Source organism: Pleurodeles waltl, chromosome 10 (genome assembly GCF_031143425.1).
Source record: "Pleurodeles waltl isolate 20211129_DDA chromosome 10, aPleWal1.hap1.20221129, whole genome shotgun sequence".
Classification (NCBI taxonomy): Eukaryota; Metazoa; Chordata; class Amphibia; order Caudata; family Salamandridae; genus Pleurodeles; species Pleurodeles waltl.
In genome coordinates this window covers 817,991,863-818,017,487 of record NC_090449.1, presented here as the reverse complement: position 1 = coordinate 818,017,487, position 25,625 = coordinate 817,991,863, and the positions used below count along the sequence as shown (strand labels likewise).

Sequence of the window (25,625 nt, the reverse complement as noted above, 5' to 3'; positions counted from 1 at the left end):
CTTTAATGCGTGCTAGAATATTGTAAGAATATACAAGGGATTACAGGTTTAGTCTTTTTATTTTTTTATTTTTTAATAGTCCTCATTTATCATCCCAGTCTAACTCAAAAGGGGGGAAGTGGGAGGGGGGGAACAGAGAGACCTCCCTTCCACTGTATACCACTCTCCGGCGAGAGGATCCTGTCTCAGGTTAGAGCTGAGTTTATGGTCATGAGCTGCTTTGAGACCACATTGAGAGCCTTAAGAGTCAATGAGCAGGATAATCATAGGACAAAACCGTACCAACTAGCAAATACCTGTTACCTCTAGATCAGTTCTGTCTAGCCAGCCTCTCAAAGGAGCCCAGAATTTCTGTGCCCTCGTTCCTCGCTTAATATCCAGATTTAAATTAATCCAGAGAAGAGCCTCCCTCCATTCCTGATTTTTCGGGGGAGAAGGGCTCACCCATTTCTTATAAATTTCTCATCTGGCCAGCAAAATCATATAAATAAGTAACTTAGCTGAGTCCCTCTTAATTGACAGCAGGTTCTGATTTTGTAACAATCCCAAAAGTCACTTTGGTGGGGATTATCTGACAAGCCATAGAAAAAACGTCCTCTGTTACATCCTCTGTTACCTCCTCTGCCTCCTTCCAGAAACAAGTAATCTGGGGGCACCTCAAAAACATGTGCAGGTCATCAGCCCTAGGCAGTCCACACTTCTTACACAATGTTGTAGTTCCATGCCGGATCTTAGATAACTTAACTGGAGTCCAATAAGCCCTGTGGATAGAACACAGATGGTTCCATCTTAAGGACGCGGGCCAAACTGTGTCATATAGAAGAGTATTAGATACTTATCATTGGTCTCTTATCCGCTGTCCTGGCAAGTCAACTTCCCGTGTCTCCTCCGGTAGGGTAAACTCTCCGTCCACAACCTCTACCAGCAGCCAGTACAGTTTTGTAACTTCCTTTCTTGAGGTGGGGTAGGAGGGGGGGGGGGGTGGCAACTTAGCTGTAAAAATTCCTCCAGGTTATTTGAGACTCCTACCCCCTCCTCTACATGTTGCAGCCAGTTAGTAATTTGGAGGTATTTAAACCTTGAAAGATTGCCCCTCCATTTCCCCACTGAGGGACTCAAGTGATCAGACTGCCATCCTTAAGTAAGCACCCCCAAACCGAAAAAGCTGGCTCCCTCAGGGGAAGAGCTAACTTATCCCTTGTCCATTCAGGAGAGCCTGGAGAATTCCAGATTGGGGCATACTTGCTATACTATGGTAATTTAGTGTCTTTCCTCTCACACTCCGAGATTCTTACGAAGTACCAGAGCATCTTCAACTTAATTTTTTTGAAAAACGTAGAATTTCCAAACTTGTATAAAAAAACCTTCCTGGTGTACATTATCTGTTTTCATCATTGCTTAAAGATTTGACCTTTCTCAGACTCCCCAGGCTCCTTCATTAACTCCCTTGAATTCTTCAAAAAAAAAAAAAAAAAAAGTCCACGCATAATACTGTATATCTGTTAAGGCCAGCCTGCCCTTCTCTCGCCTTCGTCTCAACTTCTTCCACGCAATGCGGACCTCCTTTGAGGCCCATATGAAGCTGCTAATTTCTCCTTGAAGTTTAACCAACCATTCTCTTCTAAAGCATAAGGGAATCTCATTAAAAATTAATAGGAACTTAGGCAAAATCACCATCTTAACTAAGTTAATCCGTCCTATTAACGTGAGAAGGAACCTATTTCTTCATTAACTGGGTGGATTCTTTCAAAACCTTCTTAAAATTAGTTTCAGCAATTTTGCTTATATCTTGAGTTATGGTGATACCTAAATATTTCACCTCTTCCTTAACAAACATCCCACGAGAAGAGGGGGTGGGGAGAACATGGCTGCTATTAGCCAGCGGCCGCTGGAGCTCTACGGGACCGCGTGAGCTCAGGAGGGGAAAAAAGGAAGAACCGAAAATTAGCAGATCGCAGACTGCAACACAATTTTTTGAAGGGGGATTACCTTTAGGAGGGGCCGCAGTAGGGGTTGCTGTGGAGGGGGCCTGGAGCCACAGAGGTCCAGGGCGAGCAGCTCTCTGGGGGAGAGCAGCCTCAGACATGAGTAGAGGAAGGGAGGCAGCTGCAAGGATTCCCCTCTGGGGGGGAAAGTGGCAGAGTCAGCACAAGCGACTCTAGCATGTGGGAGAGATCGAGGAAGGCTGAAGAAGCAGGTAGAGCTGTCAGCTCATTCTTGGATGGACAAGGTACTGCGCAACCCCCTGAGGGTAAAGGGGTACAGTGTTTGGGGTACACTGGATCCTTTGGTGGGGGAGAGTACAGCAAAGTCCACAGGAAGATTGTCACCTATAAAATTAAAAGGGGAGGTAGTGGCAAGGAGGAGGATTGGCAGGAGCCCTGTTTATTCTTTGAGGAGTGGTAAGAAAAGTTTTGGGTCTAAGGAGAGACTGAGTATGCAAGAGTCGCAGTGCCAATCTACCGAGATCCCAAAAGGTGTTGGGGATAAGGAAAGTGACAAGGGCTAACTCCCTTCGGATAAGAAAGGGGTGAGAGCACGTCCTAATAGCTCAAATAGGTTAAAAGTCACTCCCTCATTAAGAACATATTTTAGGGTGCTACCTAGGAGTCAAGTAGATGAACAGCTTCTGTCAAACCTGGCTGGGCAATGTATTGATGGCATAGAAATGGCTTCTTCTGGAGACGGCAAGAGTACTGGGGAGCTCTGTACAACACTTATGGGAGGTACCTCAAACAGATTTCTACCTCTGGCTGAAAAGGCGAGGGTGGAGGGGGATGAGGAAAGCCCCTCAGTGTTAGTGGGGAGCTGGGCTCTGGACATTTACTCCCTGGAATTTACGGAGGAGGAGCTAGCTGAACTGGGGGGCCTCAAGAGCAGGCATCCCTGTCAGGCGAGCCCCGGTCACAGATGGCACCAAGGAAATCTGGCATCAGAGAGAGGCAGATAGCCCTCTGAGTCTTTCTAGCTCGAAGATGTTGAAAAATGTGGCGCTGGAAATCAAGGAAGGGTTTGAAACATCAGGCTCCAGCCAAACGGGAGATTAGAGACTTATGCAAGACTTTGAGGGGAAATAATTGATGATTTGGCAGGAAGGATGGCGGTACTTGAAGAGGAGGTAGGTGGATTAAAGATGGCTGTGAAGGAGAATAATTAGGTTATTCAAAGTTTGAGAGCTGGAGAGGAAAGTGTTAGGAGCAAGCTGGAGACGTTGGAGAATCACCAGAGAAGGAACAATTTGAGGCTTCTAAAAGTTCCGGAAGGGACAGAGGGCAGTGACTTGAAAGGTCTTGTGGTCCGTCTGATTAAACAAGGGTTACAGTTAAAGGAGGCGGAGGTTGACATCATGAAGGATATACAAAGAGTACACTGAGACCCCTTTAAAAACAAAATCACCAAATAGAGAGACCCCGAGGAAAATTCTGGTCTGGTTTCACACATATGGAATCAAAGAAAAAATTCTGATAGCAGCATTGAAAAAGAAAGTACTTATGGCAAAAGGGGTTTCCTTTGAAATCAGGTCAGATCTTTCAAGCACAACTTTAAATAGGCAGTGGGAGCTTGGTAAGAGAATCAACACGCTCTGGGGAGTGGGCACTCCAGCCCAGTCAAAATTTCCAGCCTTATTGAGAGTGATGATGAACAATAAAATGTATAGCTTTAAAGAGGCAAGAGAGGTCGATGACCTGATAAAAACGGTAGAAGGAGCAAGTTAAAATAGGGTTATCGTAGCCCGCTATACTGGTCTTCCCCTTTGTATTTGCTCAGAGAAAGTTTTTCTTCTTGTTTGTAGATAGTTTTATAGTCCCAGCAGGACCCCCCTGAGGCGCTATGCTTTGGAGAAGTAGTTTTGGGGGTTCTCCCAGGGGAGGTTGGGGGAGGGAAGGTAGGGAGGGGTATGGGGCACAGGGTGGGGAGCATATGGGGGGAAAAAAAGAAATGTCCACTTAAGGGGGATAACAGCTCTTCCATTAACAGAGGGTGGATGATGGGCAAAAGGAATTGAGGCTGTTAACTTGGAATGTGAATGGTTTACGGGTGGTAAATAGACAAAAGAAGTGGTTGCAATACTTAAAAGATGTTAGAGCAGATGTAGTAGTGTTGCAAGAGACCCACCTTTCTAGACAGGAGACTTGTGAGTTGTTTAGGTCATGTAAATGGGTGCAACAGGTAATATACTTAGGCCAGTCGGGAGGTAGCAAGGGTGCTGAGGTTCTTATTTAAACTCATTATCACATCTCCTTTCAGAAGGGACCGGTAGATAGGGCTGGAAGATGGGTTATAGGGAAATTGGTTGCCTTCAATTGTTACTATGGGACCAATAGTGATGATATTGCACCATTAGTGGAATTGTTTCAACACTTGCTGCTCACATCATATCCTATTATTTGGATGGGGGATTTTAATGTGGTATTAAATTATGGTCTAGATAGGTCCTCAAGGAGTAGATCCAGATAGGTCCTCAGGGAGTAGATCTAGAATTAATGGGAAGATGCGACACCGGGTACTGTTATGCCCCAGTTGCGATTATGTGATTAATGGAGAGAGAGAATCGGATTAACTCTGGGGTACACATTCAACAACAAAAAATACCGGCATCAATCTAGGATCGATTATATTCTAATTGACAGGAATTTGAGGTGAAGTGTGAAAGAAATAACTCATATGGAAGTTCATTTATCCGATCACTCTGCCATCTGGGTGAATATTGGTTTAACAGGATATGGGGATCGGGGTAGGTGGACGCTCAATAGGAGGTAAAGTACTTCTTCATTCTGAACGTTGGCTATACTTTCCCAGCGATGGTATGGGATGCCTTTAAGGTGTTTTTACGTGGAAGACTTATAAGAACGGCCTCATTTAAGAGGCAATTGTATAATGAAGAGATTGGTAATTTAGAAAAGCAGGTACAACAAATAGAGGAAAATTTAACACAGGTTGGGCTTAAGGAAGAAGAAGTGAATCAGTTGTGTATGGTAGATCGAAGGCTGTGGTCTGATTGAGAATAGGATTAAGAATAGATGGGAGGCAAACAGGCTGGCCCATTTTGAGTCTTTTCAGAATTATATGCAGAAGATCTAGAGGGTACACCTAGGAGAGGTAAGGACTTGGTGTAGGAGGCTGGCCTAGCTTATAGTGGGTACCTTGTGGTACTTACACCTTGTGGCAAGTCCAGTTATCCCTTATTAGATTAGAGGTGTTCTAGCAGCTTAGGTTGATAGAGGTAGCTATAGCAGAGCAGCTTAGGCTGAACTGGGAGACATGCAAAGCTCCTACTATACCACTTATATCACTTAGTACTATATCATAAGAAAACACAATACTCAGAGTTACTAAAAATAAAGGTACTTTATTTTAGTGACAATGTGCCAAAAGTATCTCAGAGGATATACTCCCTTAGGAGGTAAGTAATAAACACAAAATATACACACAAACCAAAATCAGGTAAGTAAACAGTTAGAAAAGTAGTGCAAACACCGTAGAACACAATAGAATGCAATAGGAGACAATAGGCCTACTGGCAACACAAACCATATACTCCAAAAGTGGAATGCGAACCACGAATGGACCTCAGGCCTACAGGCCTTGCTAGCTGCACGAGTCCCGGTTGAGGATTGTGGGTGCTGCCAGTGCCCAGGAAGGACCAGGAGGTCACCCCTTGGAGGAGGAGACAGAAGGGGCGCACAGCAACACGGAGAGCCCATGCAGAAGCAGGCAGCACCCACAGAAGCACCTGAACAGGCGTTCAGAGGATCTGAGCACAGCGGTCGTCTCAGCACAACAAAAGGGAGTCCCACGAAGTTGGAGTCCAACTCAGCGAGTTGGGCAATGCAGGACGGAGTGCTGGGGACCTGGTCTAGGCTATGCACAAAGGAAGTCTTGCAAAAGTGCACAGAAGCCCTAGCAGCTGCAGTTCATGCAGTTCACAGGATTACTGTCTGGTGTGGGGAGGCAAGGACTTACCTCCACCAAATTTGGACAGAAGGGCCACTGGATTGTCGAGGACACTTGGATCCAGCTCCAGTGTTCCAGGGACCATGCTCGTGAAGATGAGGGGACCCAGAGGACCAGTGATGCATAAGTTTGGTGCCTGTGTTGGCAGGGGGAAGATTCTGTCGACCCACAAGAGATTTCTTCTTGGCTTCCAGTGCAGGGTGAAGGCAGACAGCCCTCAGAGCATGCACCACCAGGAAACAGTCGAGAAAGCTAGCAGGATGGGGTGCTACAATGTTGCTGGTAGTCTTCTTGCTACTTTGTTGTGGTTTTGCAGGCGTCCTGGAGCAGTCAGCAGTCGTTCCTTGGCAGAAGTCGAAGAGAGAAGTGCAGAGGAACTCTGGTGAGCTCTTGCATTTGTTATCTGACGAGAAACCCACAGGAGAGACCCTAATGAGCCCTCAGAGGAGGATTGGCTACAGAGAAAGCTAAGCACCTATCAGGAGGGGTCTCTGACGTAACCTGCTGGCACTAGCCACTCAGAGGTGTCCATTGTGCCCTCACACCTCTGCATGTAAAATGGCAGAGGTCTGGGACACACTGGAGGAGCTCTGGGCACCTCCACTTGGGAGGTGCTGGTCAGGGGAGTGGTCACTCCCCTTTCCTTTGTCCGGTTTCGCGACAAGCAGGGTTGGGAGGGATCCCTGAACCGGAGTAGACTGGCTTATGCAAGGAGGGCATCATCTGTGCCCTTCAAAGCATTTCCAGAGGCCAGGAGAGGCTACTCCTCTCAGGCCCTTAACACCGATTTCCAAAGGGAGAGGGTGTAACGCCCTCTCTCAGAGGAAATCCTTTGTTCTGCCTTCCTGGGACTGGGCTGCCCAGGCCCCAGGGGGCAGAAACCTGTCTGAGGGTTGGCAGCAGCGGTAGCTGCAGAGAAAACCCCGGAGAGTCAGTTTGGCAGTATCCGGGCTCTATGCTGGAGCTCTGGGGATGCATGGAATTGTCACCCCAATACCATAATGGTATTGGGGTGACAATTCCATGATCCTAGACATGTTACATGGCCATGTTTGGAGTTACCATTGTGACTCTACATATAGGTATTGACCGATATGTAGTGCACGCGTGTAATGGTGTCCGTGCACGCGTGTAATGGTGTCCCCGCACTCTCAAAGTCCAGGGAATTTGCCCTGAACAATGTGGTTGCACCTTGGCTAGTGCCAGGGTGCCCTCACACTAAGTAACTTTGCACCTAGCCTTTACTAAGTGAGGGTTAGACATATAGGTGACTTACAAGATACTTACGTGCAGTGTAAAATGGCTGTGAAATAACGTGGACGTTATTTCACTCAGGCTGCACTGGCAGGCCTGTGTAAGAATTGTCTGAGCTCCCTATGGGTGGCAAAAGAAATGCTGCAGCCCATAGGGATCTCCGGGAACCCCAATACCCTGGGTACCTAGGTACCAGATACTAGGGAATTATATGGGTGTTCCAGTGTGCCAATCAGAATTGGTAAAATTAGTCACTAGCCTGCAGTGACAATTTTAAAAGCAGAGAGAGCATAAACACTGAGGTTCTGGTTAGCAGAGCCTCAGTGATACAGTTAGGCACCACACAGGGAACACATACAGGGCACACTTTATGAGCACTGGGGTCCTGGCTAGCAGGATCCCAGTGACACAGGCAAAAACAAACATACATACATACAAGTAAAAATGGGGGTAACATGCCAGGCAAGATGGTACTTTCCTACACTTGGTTAGAAGAATTAGGCCTGGACTCCTTGAGTGAGGAAGAGTGTAGAGGCCTTAACGAGCAAGTTGGGTTGGAGGACTGGGATCAGGTTTTAAAAGCAGGGAAGGCTCCAGGCCCAGACTGTTTCTCATTGGAAGTTTATAAGGCCCTGGGAAGTAGTGTTAATAACTTCTTTGTGGGGCTTTGCAATGACATCTTAGAAGGTAGAAGTGTGATGCCACCATCTAGGAAGGAAGCAAGTATTATGGTAATTTTGAAGCCAGGGAAAGACCCAAGATCCTGTGACTCATGTAGGCCAATCTCCCTATTAAAAAGTGACTATTACATTTTTGCAAAGATCATGGCAAATAGATCAAGCAGGGCTTTAGGTAAGCTTATTTATTCATATAGCTCAAAAGGGGTTTATGAAGGGTAGATTAATGCAGGAGCAAACGCACACTTTGATTGGCTCTATCGAATTGGCCACTACGTGCCAGGATCTGATGGCGGTAATAATGGTGGACGCTACTAAAGCATTTGATGGGATTAATTGGGTTTACTTAAAAACGGTTTGTGAGTATCTTAATTTGGGTAGAAATTTTATTGGGATGTTGCAGAAGATTTTCCAAGATCCTATGGCAAGGGTTAATGGTGTGTTAACTCACCCTTTTAAAATTCAAGAAGGTACAAGACAAGGATGCCCGTTGTCCCCATCACCCTTTAATATCTATATAGAGCCCCTGGCGTGTAAGCTTAGAAAGACCAGATGATAATTCCGTTTCAGTGTGGGAGCTGGAGTAAAAATATTTCCCTATATGCAGATGATCTGCTAGTTTACACTGCAGATGTGGGTCAAGCATCGACAGCACTGGAAGAACTCACAAAGGAGTTTGGGAGAATTAGTGGGTTTGCAGTTAACAGCGATAAGTCTGACGTTATGGTATGGAATATGCGTTATGGTATGGGATAAGTCTCTTACTTGGTTAAATCGCTTGTCAGCCAACAGGGCAATCATAAGCATCCCGCAAAGTTTTATAGAAGGAGCAGAACACAGCCAAGTGTGCTGGGTGGAAACATGATCACATGTACAAGATTTAAATTGATTGTTCTGCACTTCGGGTTACACAGTAAAAAATGAATCATGCTCACTCTAAAATGAGTCCATAAAAACGGCGATGCTTAAGCATCCGAAACAATTTCTATGGTTCGATTAACAAAGAAGATTTTAACAGGACATAGGCTCTTACAGACCACTTATTCAATGCACATAATACTATCTTCATATTTCCAATAATTGAAGACCGTTTTAGTCCAGCCAATATCACCTTTATAAATAATCTGGGGGCGTTGAAACATCTGAGGACATCCAAACTTCTTAAAACATTGTCTGGTATTTTTCAACCACAGGATTTTACTTGTGAAGTCGAGGAACATGCAATGTTTTATGATTAGGAACATGTTTTTGGCTGTTTGTAGCACAAGGGAGTTTAGATACCCACAAATCTTGCTGACCTGAGCACTGCTGGGTACATATTTAGCCTTGTAGATGTTCAACTTTGCCTCCAGTGATTCATGACCAAATCTGGTAGCGAAATCAAAAACAGATGCTATGCTCCTGGCAAGGTTGTCTTCTAGAGGTTCACAAACGAGACCATGGATTGGAAGAATCAAATGTCACACCTAAATAAAGAAACAACACACCTAATAAGATTGCCTTTTACAGTAAAAGTTCTTGTATTAGTGGACCTAGGAGCAACCACTGTTACATGAGATTTATTAAAGTTTATGATCTAAATTGTCCTTAAATCTCATGAAGGAAGCAAATGCTGTAAACCTAACACTGTCCTGGATAGAAAAGACATCATTATGCATAAATCTGTGCTGATATAGGACACATGCCAGTCAGGGTTCTCTCTCCCCCATCAACCAGGGACTGTTCAGGGTGATTAATATATAACATAAACAAGAAAAGCATCAGGATGCAGCCTTGGCACACACCACATTCTATATTAACGTGCTCTATGCATTTACCACTCTCACCAAATGTAACTCAAGTTGAGCAGTAAATCGACTAGTGTTGGACTTGGCCCTCTCTGCTGGGTCACTTCCAAACTTTTTGACTTTTCCACTTCAGTTTTCCGAACCATTGTTAGTTGTCTTTTAGGACTCTATGCACTTTACCCCTGCTAATCAGTGCTAAAATGTTTGTGCGCTTTTCTTTAAACATGGCAACATTGACTTGCACCCAGTTGGCACATGTAATTTACTTGTAAGTCTCTAGTAAAGTTGAACAATGTGGACCTAGGGCCTGCAATGCTACTACTGGGGATGTCACACGTACTGTGCAACCCACTAAATTAGCCTTTTAAAACATCTCAGGCTTTACACTGCAGCCTATAGTGCAGTTTTCAAAAGCTCTTTTGACCTGGCAAAATGAATCTTTTGGCAGGCCCAAACCTTCCTTTTTAATACGTGTGTTCACCTTATGGTAGGCCCTAAACCGAAAATAAGGCTGTATGCATTTTATTTAAAAATTAGTATTTTTTTGTTTTTTAAGTTTTATATGTGCTGGTAGTGAAAAACTCCTAAATTTGTTTTGTTTTTTGCTACTGTGTGCTAACCTTTGATTGGGAACAGGTAGGAATGTCATGTTTGCCATTAGAAGGCGTTTCAAATGATAATACATTTTTCTGAAGACCAAACTCTGATTTTATGACACGATTGTGAAAATGCCACTTTTAGAAATTTTGCATTTTCTTATCCTAACCACTTAGTGCCCGCAGGCTGTTTTGGGTCACATGACTAGGTGTACTTGGCAGTTGCCTTTTTTGTACTCCTCCGAGACAGTGAGACAAAGGGGCATTAGGTGTTAGCAGTATGGTGACTGTCAGGATAGATGGGACTGAGCTGCTACCTACCCCAAATACATTTCAAAGGGGCCACCTCCAGCATACTCACAAAGAACTGGTCACAAACCCATCGTCACCCCAGACCATCTGGAGTTTGGGCAGGGGAAGGAAGGAAATATCAGAAACAGATGTGAGGGGGATTCTAGCAGTTTCTCACTGTTAGAAATGGGGTTTTTGGTTGGCAGGTAGGTTGCCCTCTGTCCAAGCAAGAACCCTCACTCTAGTCAGGGTAAGTCACACACAATCCAAAATCAGCCTGTGCTCACCCTCCGGTAGCTTGGCACGAGCAGTCAGGCTTAACTTAGAAGGCAATGTGTAAAGCATTTGTGCAATAAATCATACAACACCACAGCATAACACCACAAAAATACACCACACAGTATTTAGAAAAATATATAATATTTATCTGGGTAATTGTAGGTCAAAACGATCAAAGTTGCAATACGAATTTGTAAAGATATCACTGAGAAGTGATATTAAGTGTCTTTAAGTCTTTAAAAAGCAATAAAGTGTCTTTCAAGCACAGAGTACCTGGTTTCTGGTGGGAAATCTCCTCAGAGGGCCACAGGAGAAGAGATGCGTGAAAAAAGGGGGTGTGTGCGTCGATTTCTCCTCAGCACACACAGACTTGCGTCGTTCTTTTCCACGCGGGGAAGTCGGGCGTCGTTTTCCGGCGCGCAGACAGTCTCTTTTTGTGGATCGCGGGGATTACCAGATGTCCCGGGTCTGTGCGTGGATTCTCCTGCTTATTTTCCGGGCTGCGCGTCGTTCTGCGGGGCTGCGCGTCGAAGTTTCGATCTCACGGTAAGCGTCGCGTCGATTTCTCCTTGGAAGTCGGGCGGCGTTGTCCTTGCGAGGCCGTGCGTCAAAATTTTGGTCTCACGGCAGGCGTTGCGTCGATTTCTCCTTGGAAGTCGGGCGGCGTTGTCCTTGCGAGGCCGTGCGTCAAAGTTTCGCACTCACGGTAGGCGTCGCGTCGATTTCTCCTTGGAAGTCGGGCGGCTTTGTCCTTGCGAGGTTGTGCGTCGAAGTCTCGATCGTCCCGAGGGCGTCGCGTCGATCAGCGTCGGTGTGCGGCGTTTTTCTCGCCGCGAAACAAGCTGTGCGTCGAAATTTTCGGCGCACGGAGCGTCCAAGTGAAAGGAAGAAGTCTTTTTGGTCCTGAGACTTCAAGGAACAGGAGGCAAGCTCTATCCAAGCCCTTGGAGAGCACTTTCACAGCCAGACAAGAGTTCAGCAAGGCAGCAGGGCAACAGCAAGACAGCAGTCCTTTGTAGAAAGCAGACAGGTGAGTCCTTTGAGCAGCCAGGCAGTTCTTCTTGGCAGGATGTAGTTTCTGGTTCAGGTTTCTTCTCCAGCAAGTGTCTGATGAGGTAGGGCAGAGGCCCTGTTTTATACTAAGTTGTGCCTTTGAAGTGGGGGTGACTTCAAAGAGTCTCTAAGAAATGCACCAAGTTCCCTTTCAGCTCAATCCTGTCTGCCAGAGTCCCAGTAGGGGGTGTGGCAGTCCTTTGTGTGAGGGCAGGCCCTCCACCCTCCCAGCCCAGGAAGACCCATTCAAAATGCAGATGTATGCAAGTGAGGCTGAGTACCCTGTGTTTGGGGTGTGTCTGAGTGAATGCACAAGGAGCTGTCAACTAAACCTAGCCAGACGTGGATTGAAGGGCACAACAAGATTTTAGTGCAAAGAAATGCTCACTTTCTAAAAGTGGCATTTCTAGAATAGTAATATTAAATCCGACTTCACCAGTCAGCAGGATTTTGTATTACCATTCTGGCCATACTAAATATGACCTTCCTGCTCCTTTCAGATCAGCAGCTGCCACTTCAACAGTGTATGAGGGCAGCCCCAATGTTAGCCTATGAAGGGAGCAGGCCTCACAGTAGTGTAAAAACGAATTTAGGAGTTTTACACTACCAGGACATATAACTACACAGGTACATGTCCTGCCTTTTACCTACACAGCACCCTGCTCTAGGGGATACCTAGGGCACACATTAGGGATGACTTATATGTAGAAAAAGGGGAGTTCTAGGCTTGGCAAGTACTTTTAAATGCCAAGTCGAAGTGGCAGTGAAACTGCACACACAGGCCTTGCAATGGCAGGCCTGAGACAAGGTTAAGTGGCTACTGAGGTGGGTGGCACAACCAGTGCTGCAGGCCCACTAGTAGCATTTAATCTACATGCCCTAGGCACATGTAGTGCACTCTAATAGGGACTTACAGGTAAATTAAATAGTCAATCATGGATAAACCAATCAATAGTACAATTTACACAGAGAGCATATGCACTTTAGCACTGGTTAGCAGTGGTAAAGTGCTCAGAGGTCAAAAGCCAACAACAACAGGTCAGAAAAAAATAGGAGGAAGGAGGCAAAAAGTTTGGGGATGTCCTTGTCAAAAACGCCAGGTCCAACATGACCCCCTACCAGCCTAAAGCCAGGGGAGAACAATCACTATCCTGATGTACTTCCCTGTTTGAGGCGACAGAACAAGGACCCTGGCCCACAACAGCAGGGGCATGTTCCAGTTCTTCGCCTTCCTGACTCCAATTGGATCCCTCTGTTCATACTCTCAGGGCCCACTAAGCCAACCCATGGGGAACCTTTCTCCTTACCTGCGGATCCCATCTGTGCAGCACCTAACCTTCCTTTGCTCACAGATGTATCCCAGGAGCAGGATAGTACCACCATGACCAACACAGTGGTGTTGCCCACTCTACCCCCGGGGTGTGACACTTGTCCCCTCCCCAGGGATAACTCTGTCCGCCCGGACAGCAAGCCACAGTGGTTACTGACAGCTGTCAGGGATGAGAGCCAGGCCTCAGGCCTCTCAAAGCTCTCCCACCACTGTGGCTGTGGAGAGTGGGGGGCGGTAGCCCCAGGTGCTGGGCACCCTTTAACCACTCTCCCTTCCACCAGGTCAGGGATGACAGCCTGAACCTGGTCCTCCCCTCTGGGGCTCTGTACCCTCCCTCCTGGAGCGGTACCCCCAGAGTCCAACATGGTCAGGGTGCTTATAGAAGTCGCCCTGTACCATTCCTCCACCAGTGCAGGGCTGTTAACCTGCAACTGGCCCTCCAACCTGGGGTCGGTACCTTCAGGTTGGACTAGGGCCCGGGGTGAGGCTTCCCTCCCCCTGCCCTCTCTTCTGGGGTCCAGCACCCCCCAACTAGGAGTGGCCTCCTCAGAAGACAACATGGTAGGGGCACTGTTATTAGTAGCCCCTCCCTCCAGGTCCGGGGGGACACCCTGAACCTGGTCTTCCAGCCCAGGGTATGTACCCCCAGACTGGATCACTGCCTGGTAAACCAGGACTTTCTGGGAGGCATTCCTACCCCCCACCAGGTCAGAGTTTAACCTCTGCACCGGACCATTCAACTCAGAGTCCCCACCCTGAAGTTGAACAATTGCCTGGCACGCCAGGACTTCGTGGGAGGCACACCTACATCCCACCAGGTCAGTGGTTAACCTCTGAACCTGGTTTTCCAACCCAGGGTCACCACCCTGAGGTTGAACAATTGCCTGGCACACCAGGACTTTCTGGGGGGCACACCTACCCCCCACCAGGTCAGAGTTTAACCTCTGAACCCGGTTATCCAACCCAGAGTCAGCACTCTGAGGTTGAACAATTGCCTGGCACGCCAGGACTTCGTGGGAGGCACACCTACATCCCACCAGGTCAGTGGTTAACCTCTGAACCTGGTTTTCCAACCCAGGGTCACCACCCTGAGGTTGAACAATTGCCTGGCACACCAGGACTTTCTGGGGGGCACACCTACCCCCCACCAGGTCAGAGTTTAACCTCTGAACCCGGTTATCCAACCCAGAGTCAGCACTCTGAGGTTGAACAATTGCCTGGCACGCCAGGACTTTCTGGTGGGCACACTGACCCTCCACCAGGTCAGAGTTTAACCTCTGAACTGGGCCATTCAACTCAGAGTCACCACCCTGAAGTTGAACAATCGCCTGGCACGCCAGGACTTCTTGGAGGGCACACTGACCCTCCACCAGGTCAGAGTTTAACCTCTGAACCTGGTTCTCCAACCTAGGGTCACCATCCTGAGGTTGGACAACTGCCTGGTACACCAGGGCTTTCTGGGGGGCACACCTACCCCCCACCAGGTCAGAGGTTAACCTCTGAACCTGGATATCCAACCCAGAGTCACCACCCTGAGGTTGAACCATTGCCTGGCAGGCCAGGACTTTCAGGGAGGCACACCTACCTCCCACCAGGTCAGAGTTTAACCTCTGAGCCTGGTTCTCCAACCCAGGGTCATCACCCTGAGGTTGGGCAATTGCCTGGCACCCCAGGACTTTCTGGGAGGCACACCTACCTCCCACCAGGTCAGAGTTTAACCTCTGAACCTGGCCATCCAACCCAGAGTCACCACCCTGAAGTTGAACAATCGCCTGGCACGCCAGGACTTTCTGGGGGGCACACCTACCCCCCACCATGTCCGAGTTTGACCTCTTCACCTGGTAAGCCAACCCAGAGTCACCACCCTGAGGTTGAGCCATTGCCTGGCATTCCAGGACTTTCTGGGGGGCACATCTACCCCCCACCAGGTCAAAGTTTAACCTCTGAACCCGGTTATCCAACCCAGAGTCACCACCCTGAGGTTGAATCTTTGCCTGGCATGCCAGGACTTCCTGGGGGGCACTCTCACCCCCCACAAGGGACACGCCGTCCCCAAGGGCCACACAAGAGTCTGGTTGGTGCAGGTCTCCCGACCTCTGCCCATCCGGCAGAGTCTGGGTTTCCCCCAAACCAGAAACGGTCTCACCTGGGTCATTCCTGGGGGGCTCTGCTCTCAGAGCTGACCCCTGACTTTCAAGATCCTCCACTGGGGTCTGCCACCCCCTCTCAACCCTATGTCTGGACTTCTGCACCCCCTCACTAGGAGTGGTACTGCCAGACACCAGAACTGTTGGGATGCTGTCTACAGTCATCCCCCCAAGTTCTTCTGACACTGTGGGGCTTCCCTCAAAAGGTGGCCCTACGGTACAGGTTAGGCTCTGAGACCTACCTGGGACACTACAATCCTCTCCCACCTCACTTGGTCGGGAACCACCTAGACCACTCCCTTCAGGAGCACCCCCAAATGCCTCTTCAGACTCTCTGGTACTCACCCAGAAGTCTGCCTCCATTGTAAGTTCCCTGGGGTCAGAGAACTCACACTCCACCTGGTGTTGGCGTAGCTCTGGAAAATAAGGACCAGACATATGCTCTCCAGCAATTACATCACTCTGCCCTTCACATGTATTAACCACAGTACCCTTCACCCAACCACCTAGTAACTCAGCCTTGGAAAGGCACTCTACATCACCCTCTTGAGACTGGTGAGACAGTTTCTGTCCGTCCCTGACACTCAACCCATACTCTTCTGGGATGTCCCTACACTCTATATCCAGGACGTCCACCAGGGGGGAACCCTTTTCTCTGTCACTCTCTGCTAGAGTCAGTAAAGTGTCCCTCCCCCCAGTAGGAATATGACTCCCTTTGCCAGTTCCCCAACCCTCCTCAGGGACCCTGTGCATAACGGGAACTACCTCATACCCTTGAACCACCCGGGGTGTGTCAACTCCCTTCTTCAAGTTGGGCACCACATCTCTGGGCTTGTGCCCTTCTTCAGCATTACTAGATGCAAGATTTTTGCTGCCACCATCTGAACTGGACTCAGCCCTTCCGGCCTCCAGTTTCAGCTCTTTACAGCTCAGCTCTTGAGCTGCAATCTTTTCTTCTTCCAGGGCTAAGAGACTTGCTGCCTCAGCCCTTTCAAGAAACTCATCTAGCTCTTCCATCCACCGTGCTTGAGCCATGAGCCATTCTTTTCTCACTGGGTCTCTTTCCTCATCTGAGTCGTCTTCCTCCTCATGTGAGTAGTCCTCCTCCTCCTCTGAGGGGTACTTAGTCATTTGGTTTCTTGCTGCCTCTCTCTCTGCCCATCTGTCTTCCTCCCAGACTATGTAGGCATGTAGCATCTCTGCTTTAGTAGATCTCTTTGCTACAGGAAGGCCACATTCTCTGCAAAGCTTCCTTAGGTCAGCCTTAGTGAGGTGGTCAGTAGGCAAAAAGAATAAGTAGGTAAGCGATCCCATTCTGATAGGATTTTACCAGCAAAAACCAAAATCCAAAGTCCAAAATATCAATAGTATATCCAGAAGGACATCAGAGACCAAAAGTCAAAAGAGATGAAAAATCAAGTTGACCTTCAACTGTGGGTAGGCAGTGAAATACTTAGCTACTGTATGTCACTGCACAAACACAAGTCCTATCCTCACCGCTGATCACCAATGTTAGAAATGGGGTTTTTGGTTGGCAGGTAGGTTGCCCTCTGTCCAAGCAAGAACCCTCACTCTAGTCAGGGTTAGTCACACACAATCCAAAATCAGCCTGTGCTCACCCTCCGGTAGCTTGGCACGAGCAGTCAGGCTTAACTTAGAAGGCAATGTGTAAAGCATTTGTGCAATAAATCATACAACACCACAGCATAACACCACAAAAATACACCACACAGTATTTAGAAAAATATATAATATTTATCTGGGTAATTGTAGGTCAAAACGATCAAAGTTGCAATACGAATTTGTAAAGATATCACTGAGAAGTGATATTAAGTGTCTTTAAGTCTTTAAAAAGCAATAAAGTGTCTTTCAAGCACAGAGTACCTGGTTTCTGGTGGGAAATCTCCTCAGAGGGCCACAGGAGAAGAGATGCATGAAAAAAGGGGGTGTGTGCGTCGATTTCTCCTCAGCACACACAGACTTGCGTCGTTCTTTTCCACGCGGGGAAGTCGGGCGTCGTTTTCCGGCGCGCAGACAGTCTCTTTTTGTGGATCGCGGGGATTACCAGATGTCCCGGGTCTGTGCGTGGATTCTCCTGCTTATTTTCCGGCTGCGCGTCGTTCTGCGGGGCTGCGCGTCGAAGTTTCGATCTCACGGTAAGCGTCGCGTCGATTTCTCCTTGGAAGTCGGGCGGCGTTGTCCTTGCGAGGCCGTGCGTCGAAATTTTGGTCTCACGGCAGGCGTTGCGTCGATTTCTCCTTGGAAGTCGGGCGGCGTTGTCCTTGCGAGGCCGTGCGTCAAAGTTTCGCACTCACGGTAGGCGTTGCGTCGATTTCTCCTTGGAAGTCGGGCGGCTTTGTCCTTGCGAGGTTGTGCGTCGAAGTCTCGATCGTCCCGAGGGCGTCGCGTCGATCAGCGTCGGTGTGCGGCGTTTTTCTCGCCGCGAAACAAGCTGTGCGTCGAAATTTTCGGCGCACGGAGCGTCCAAGTGAAAGGAAGAAGTCTTTTTGGTCCTGAGACTTCAAGGAACAGGAGGCAAGCTCTATCCAAGCCCTTGGAGAGCACTTTCACAGCCAGACAAGAGTTCAGCAAGGCAGCAGGGCAACAGCAAGACAGCAGTCCTTTGTAGAAAGCAGACAGGTGAGTCCTTTGAGCAGCCAGGCAGTTCTTCTTGGCAGGATGTAGTTTCTGGTTCAGGTTTCTTCTCCAGCAAGTGTCTGATGAGGTAGGGCAGAGGCCCTGTTTTATACTAAGTTGTGCCTTTGAAGTGGGGGTGACTTCAAAGAGTCTCTAAGAAATGCACCAAGTTCCCTTTCAGCTCAATCCTGTCTGCCAGAGTCCCAGTAGGGGGTGTGGCAGTCCTTTGTGTGAGGGCAGGCCCTCCACCCTCCCAGCCCAGGAAGACCCATTCAAAATGCAGATGTATGCAAGTGAGGCTGAGTACCCTGTGTTTGGGGTGTGTCTGAGTGAATGCACAAGGAGCTGTCAACTAAACCTAGCCAGACGTGGATTGAAGGGCACAAGAAGATTTTAGTGCAAAGAAATGCTCACTTTCTAAAAGTGGCATTTCTAGAATAGTAATATTAAATCCAACTTCACCAGTCAGCAGGATTTTGTATTACCATTCTGGCCATACTAAATATGACCTTCCTGCTCCTTTCAGATCAGCAGCTGCCACTTCAACAGTGTATGAGGGCAGCCCCAATGTTAGCCTATGAAGGGAGCAGGCCTCACAGTAGTGTAAAAACGAATTTAGGAGTTTTACACTACCAGGACATATAACTACACAGGTACATGTCCTGCCTTTTACCTACACAGCACCCTGCTCTAGGGGATACCTAGGGCACACATTAGGGATGACTTATATGTAGAAAAAGGGGAGTTCTAGGCTTGGCAAGTACTTTTAAATGCCAAGTCGAAGTGGCAGTGAAACTGCACACACAGGCCTTGCAATGGCAGGCCTGAGACAAGGTTAAGGGGCTACTGAGGTGGGTGGCACAACCAGTGCTGCAGGCCCACTAGTAGCATTTAATCTAAATGCCCTAGGCACATGTAGTGCACTCTAATAGGGACTTACAGGTAAATTAAATAGTCAATCATGGATAAACCAATCAATAGTACAATGTACACAGAGAGCATATGCACTTTAGCACTGGTTAGCAGTGGTAAAGTGCTCAGAGGTCAAAAGCCAACAACAACAGGTCAGAAAAAAATAGGAGGAAGGAGGCAAAAAGTTTGGGGATGTCCCTGTCAAAAACGCCAGGTCCAACACTCACACTTCAAAGGCTGATTCCAAGTATAAATACTGGTGCTCCAGACCAACTCTTGAGTATACTCCTTGTCATGTGGAAGGCTTCAAAAGGACTGCCTAGTATGCACAGGACTGCCTATGTGGTTGAGGCCTGCCTCGTTTCTCAGTTTTCTGCTGCTTATTGTCTGCCTTACTGCTGCTTGAAGGAGAAAGTACCTTCTCATTGAACTCAGGACTACCAGAGTGATTCCAAGGGTCAACTCTAGGGTGGGCCCTAAACAGCCCTTAAGGAAGGGCACATTGTATTTAAAAAATAGGACATTTTCTTTTAAGTTTTTCATGTCCTGGTAATGAAAAACACATACAATTGTTTTTCTCTATTGTGAGGCCTACCTCCTCAATATGATACCAGTGGGTTACCTTATTACATTTAATAAGTGATAATGTTTGCGTGGGAGCAGGTAGAAATGTCAAGTTTGCTGCCTAAGGAATTGTAAATTTAAATCCTCTTTAATGGCAAAGTCTGATTTTAAGTCAAAATTCTGAAAATGTCACTTTTAGAATGTTGGCATTTTTTGTACTAACATTTTGATGCCTGCTGCCTGTTCTGGGTTGCATGACTATGTGTAGTTGGCATCACAAAAATGGGTCTGAGTGGTGGCATCATTGGGGGCGGGGGGTGGAGCGGTCACCTTTTTCACTTGCACTTCAAAGGCACTGTCCCAGCTAAGACACAAAGGACTTCACACTAGCCTAGGAGCTCGGTAGCAGGAAATTCCAGACCGCTATATGGGAAAAATCCTGAAGCTTCTTGCCTCTTTAAATAGGGCACCAAGTATAAAAAGGAGGCTCTCAGGCCCACTCTTCAGTACACTCCTGGACCTGTGAATACTATAGACCGAGGACTGCCCTGCTGCCAGAGGACCACCCCGCAGCTTGAGGCCTGGTGTCTGAGAAGGAAGACTGGACCTGCACCCTTTATCACAGGATGAAGTGAGTCCAAGGGTCAGCTGGCCAACCTCCTGTTCTGAGCTACAAGCTCTAGAGGCCTCCCTGCATCTACCCAGCTAACCTGCTGCAACTGGATCTGCCTGAGTCCTACTGGACTCCGGTAGAATGAGTACCTAATCCCCAAAAGGTGCCTTCTCAGGTTTAGGTCTCTTGGCTGGCATCATTGGAGCTCCTCTGAAAAGAAAAGTAGAAATCATGAAGTTTTGGGCTTTTTCCAACTGTGAACGGGTGCATTTACTCAGAGATCATCCACTTGTGACGCCCAGTGGTACGAAGCCCTGGTGAACATTACTTTTTACCTGACAACAGCGACTGCCAGCAATGACTGGCAATGTGAGATCTGCATTTAGCACTACAGCATCGACAGCCCGCAGTGGCTGCCAACGAGAAACACCAGCCACCACCATCCATGATGGCTGACAGGATCTTTGCGCTCAACCATCTGCGACATCGGGACTGCTCTTCACGCTATAGGGGCAACCATCCCCAACGCTCTCACTGCTCTTTGCGACCTACACCACCACAAGCTGGATTCTGTGTGCTGAACCTTGAGACGGTAACTTTTTCAGTTGGACAAATGTGGCCTCTGGGACCGGCCAGTGATCCTGTGCGTTGGGCCTGACCTGGTCACTTTCCCCGCTCTGTGTTTTTTGGTACTATACTTACCTCAAATCTCTGAAATTGCCTATCTTCTGTTCTGCTGATTAGATTTTTGTCGTTTTGATCTCATTTATTAATTAAATGTTAATCTATTTGTCTAAATTGGTGTAGTATTCTTATTGTGTTATGTTTTCACTTTATTACTGTTTGTCTACTGCATAAATACTTTACACATTGGCTCTAACTTAAGCCTGACTACGTTTGTGCCAAGCTACAAGAAGGTTATGCACAGGTTCATTTAGCGACTTCTGTGGTTCACCCTGACAGATTGTGGTTGTTGCTTAAAGAAGGGTGTTTATCCCCTCCACCAATAACCAAATTTCCTAAAACGACATTGACATCAAACCCAATGTGTAGCATTTATGCCCCAGTGTTTGTCCTGATTAACCCTAACAAATGCTGAACTCTGATCCGTAAAGGCCAAATGGATGGATCATTGTTTGGCAACTGTGTATTTGGTGACAATAAAATGAAGATTTAGACATTGGCCAATGGTCCATAGACCATGTCTAATAACAATACTGTACGTCTGACAGGATATTGCATTCTTTGGCTTATATCATCAACCTTTGCAGAACCATTCACCAAGTAATCTTAACTACAGCACATATTAAGGAAATAGGACGATAACAACCAGGGTCAGATTTACTTCTCTCCTACAGACACGATCACTGAATTTGACATAGACTTTGAGAGTGACTGCCTAACTGCAGCATTAATATTAATAGTGATCAGAAGGGCCCAAAACTGTAGACTGGAGTTCAGGGCCAGCCCATCAGGGCCTGGAGCTTTTATTTTTAGGCAATTCAATAGTGACACCACTGGCCTCTTCCCACTGAAAAGCAAATGTTCAAATATCAATGGGAATGGTTTCATTTGGTAAGTACTTACTACTCCAAAATGAAGCACAGGGATGTCATTTGTGTTGGTTCATGTTAAAAGATTCTGGACTTGGGTAGGAATTAGTTTCTCGAATAGCTTTGTCTTGTTGCACTATCCATAATAACAAAGGTCTAATTTGTGCTGTGTTCATTTTACATTAGGCTGTTGTGAATGAAGATACTCAAGGCAATGTTACTCAGCTTCAGGCTGAGGTAAAGAAGCTAAAGGAGCAGCTTTCCCAATTACTTTCCGGTCAAATGCCTGAAGATATGACAATTTCCAGAGGTAAGGAAGCACATCTTTCATTAAGCATAATGACTTTAGCTTTTTAATTTTCAGAAATTAAGCAAAGTATTAACAGAAGAACTGTGGTGTCACTTTACAGACATAAATCAGAAAGCACATTTCAGAAATCTGGATTCCTTGTGATGTGCTTGGTGTTTGCAGATGTGTTTTATTTTTTATTATTTACATATAGTCAGCCCCAAAAATACGTGATTAGCTAGCCACAGCGGTACATTTGATACAGAAATTGCCTCCTCTTAAATCTGCAAAATCACCACAAAATATTTATATTTCAAACATACCATAAGTCTGGAAACGCGTTGCTCTTTTAATACAGTGCAGCTCCTTTGACTGAAATTGGTATTTCTTTCCGTAGCAGGAAATAAAAGCCCTATGAATTTAAATGTTGCTTGGTCAGGGTGGAGAGAATGAAGTAGTCTGTGACTTGAAAAAGTTAAATTTAGCTATTCTTGCAAATTTACATTCTTGTTTCAGTAGTTACTTGAATAGAGCACTAACATGTAGAAGAATACTAAACACTTTACTTCCCAAAGAGCTAATATCTTGAATCTTTGTGTCTTTCAGTGAGACACTTAAATATTTGTTTCTGAAGTCAACTTCTGTGCTTTCAAAATAGCTATATAATGGTAAACAGTGTGCTTTATAACAAGACTTTTAATGTAAAATGTTTGTAATAATGTTAACATTTTTATCAAAGGAGTTGGCCCTTCGGTGGCCTGCTTTTTCTAAACCAGTGAGCAAGGAAGAGAAACCAGCTCTTTTTCAACCACTTACTTTGAAAGCTTGTCATTAAGGACCGATTATTCAGTGTATTTATTTATTTATGCCATGCTGTGACTGCAAATCCCTGCACTGTTGACTGAGAGCTTATTCTGCGATGGAAAAGGTGTTGAAATATTTTGTCAGATAGGTGCAGGGATGCAGCTTGATCATCTGTTCACATCCTATTAGTGTGTGGTTTTTCATGCACTTAAGGGTGTGTGTGGAACAGATAATGTTTAAAAACATCTGTTTTCTAGTACTTATGCCTACCGTCCCTCTTGGGGCATAAAACATCCATAGGGGCTCTCCAGCCAACTCTGTCCTGGTTGATGTCCTATACCCCAAAAGGGGTAGTAGGCATAAGTACTAGAAAACAGATGTTTTTAGGCAAGAATTCTGAGATGTAACCCGTCTTTTTGCAGTTGGCCTCGATGCCAGGTGTTTTTTTGGCATTCCTCTTTTCTTTTTCTCTTAAGGGTTCTAGGTGACGGCTTTACCTGGTGGCGTTTGATGTGGGCTTGTAAAAGGTGTGGCCTGTCAAGCCCCAGTGTCTTTTCATGATTTCTTCATGAGCAGGGACTTGGAATGTACACTGCTGTATGTCATTGTTGCTGATGGTGTTTAGGCGGCTGATTTGGAGGATTTTCTTCACACAGGAGTTGATGAAGGTCTGAACTTTGTTGGTGGTAGTCATTGTTGTCCTCCAGGTTTCTGCTCCATATAGAAGGAGCGATTGTACATTGGTGTTTTAACAGCCTGATCTTTGTTTTCAGCGTGAGGTCCTGGGAGCTCCAGGTCTTACTTAGCTGAAAGGAGGCAACCCATGCTTTGCCAATTCTTGCCTTGACATTCGCATGTGTGCAGCCCTGCTTGTCTGTGGCACTGCCCAGGTAGGTGAAGGCCTCAACCTCTTCCAATGCATCGCCTGCAAGAGTGACTGCAGTTGTGCTGTCCGTGTTAGCCTCCAGGATCTTGTTTTTTCCCGTGCGGATGTTTAGGTCTGTTGTGACTCCCACTTTGTCAGTCTTCTTACATCTGCAAATGGGTATGTGAGCGTAGGGCCAGGTCGTCTGTAGAGTCCAGGTCATTGAGCTGCATCCAAGATGTCCTCTGGATCCCATTTCCTCACCTTCTCCGGCAGCACCTGTGGCCCTGTGGTGTAATTGCAACACCGCAAAGTCAGTGCCTCCTGTCTTGACCTGTTGGATTTATCAACCCCACCTTGTTGTAAGGAACCAATGCCTCGCCACAGATGCCACATCACCTCCCCTGCCTAGCAGGAAGGAACTGATGCCTCCCCTTCCCAGTAGCAGTAAGGAATCAACGCCTCACTGGCTCCAGCGACGCCTCAACTCCCAGACTCCGTGCAAGGTCTTTATTTCCTAACAGTTTTCCAAGGTACTGTACCTGGGGTTTGTGCAACTCTGTGACTGGCCTGCAATCCCCCACGAGCGGCATCACTGTTGGAGATGACTTTGTCCTGATAGCCCCAGTTTAAGCTATTGTATTTCTAAGCACGAAACTAAGATTTAATCTTTGAAAATTTGTATCTTTGCTTGTGTATGTTGGATTTTTGTCATTTTGGGTCTTGTTTTACTCTGATAAATATTGGCTATTTTTCTAAACTGGTGTGGAGTACTTTTGTGGTGTTTCACTGTTTGTGTGTGCACATGTGTAAACACATAAACTTTACCCATTGCCTCTGAGATAAACCTGACTGCTTGAGCCAAGCTACCAAGGGGGTGAGCAGAGGTTATCTTAGCTATGTGACTTCTTTATGTGGCGTCAGCCTGGAATGTGGAACTGCTTGTACCTCGTGCAGAATGGAATGCGAGGACGACCGTTGAAGGAGAGGCAGCAGGCGAAGGGGCTGGAGTGGCAGGCACGGTTTATTGTGCTTATCTTGCTGAATAAACCTTCTTTTCAGCTCCACTGTGTACCGCTCTCATTTCAACATTGGCGACGAGCGGGAGAGAAGCGGTGCTGACATTCCTGTTCAGACGCAGACGAAGTGCTGGGATTTATTGCCAAGAGGTACTTGAGGTGTTGGGATTTCTTACTGGAACTTAGCTGAGTGCCCTCAAGACTTGAACTCTTGAACTTGAACTTGCTGAGGAATTCGGGCGTGGTCGCACAGCTTATTGGTAATTAACTTTTGTTTACTTTGTACCCCAGCACAGTGAAGGCACGTCGGTTTGCGTCTGTTACCATAGTAACACTTTTAGAGCGTCACCTGCATTTTCTGCCCGTGCGTCCTGGTGGTAGCTAGGACACTACTTCTGAAGCTACAATTCAAGGCTTAAAGCGTCGCCTGTTTAATGTACTGTATGGCGAAACACTACAAAATTCATTCATTAAGAGCAAGGTAACACTCTTGCCATTCTTCTGGAAATATTATCTGCGGTCTAATATAAGTACAGCTTACTTTATACTTAATTTGAAAAATTATATTATTTTTCTGTGGTGTTGCTTCTCTTACAGTTCAATACCATCTACTACATAATAGCCATGTCCAACATTTAACCTTCACCATTTTTTTTTATCAGAACCTGGGGAGCCACCCATACAATGGGAATTTTGGATTGATATGTTTGAGGCATATGTTTAGGTTTTGGAAGAACTCAAGTGCTCTCCAGAAAGGTTCTTTGCATTATTGAACCACAGACTTGGTGCAGTGGGGTTAAGTAAATTTAAGAACTTACCCCAGGTGGATAATGCTGGAGAAGTGGACGTATACCAGCTTGCCAAGAAACAACTACAAGAGCGTTATGGAAGGAAAATGAATGTGGTGTTGGAACAATATACATTTTATTCTAGGATGCAGCATGAGGACGAATCCATAGATCAATTTGTGGCAGCGCTGAGAGGTTTAGCTGTTACTTGC

At 46.6% G+C, this 25,625-nt stretch overlaps 1 protein-coding gene across 2 annotated transcripts in view; it reads left to right on the top strand.

The window, feature by feature from the left end:
• The window catches only part of KIF15 (kinesin family member 15), a 930,781-nt gene that overhangs the window by 159,482 nt on the left and 745,674 nt on the right, over nucleotides 1-25,625 (top strand). For both annotated transcript variants that reach the window (XM_069211483.1, XM_069211481.1), the window contains exon 11: nucleotides 21,835-21,958. In XM_069211483.1, coding sequence (XP_069067584.1) covers nucleotides 21,835-21,958 — 124 coding nt within the window. The remainder of the gene's footprint in view (nucleotides 1-21,834; nucleotides 21,959-25,625) is intronic.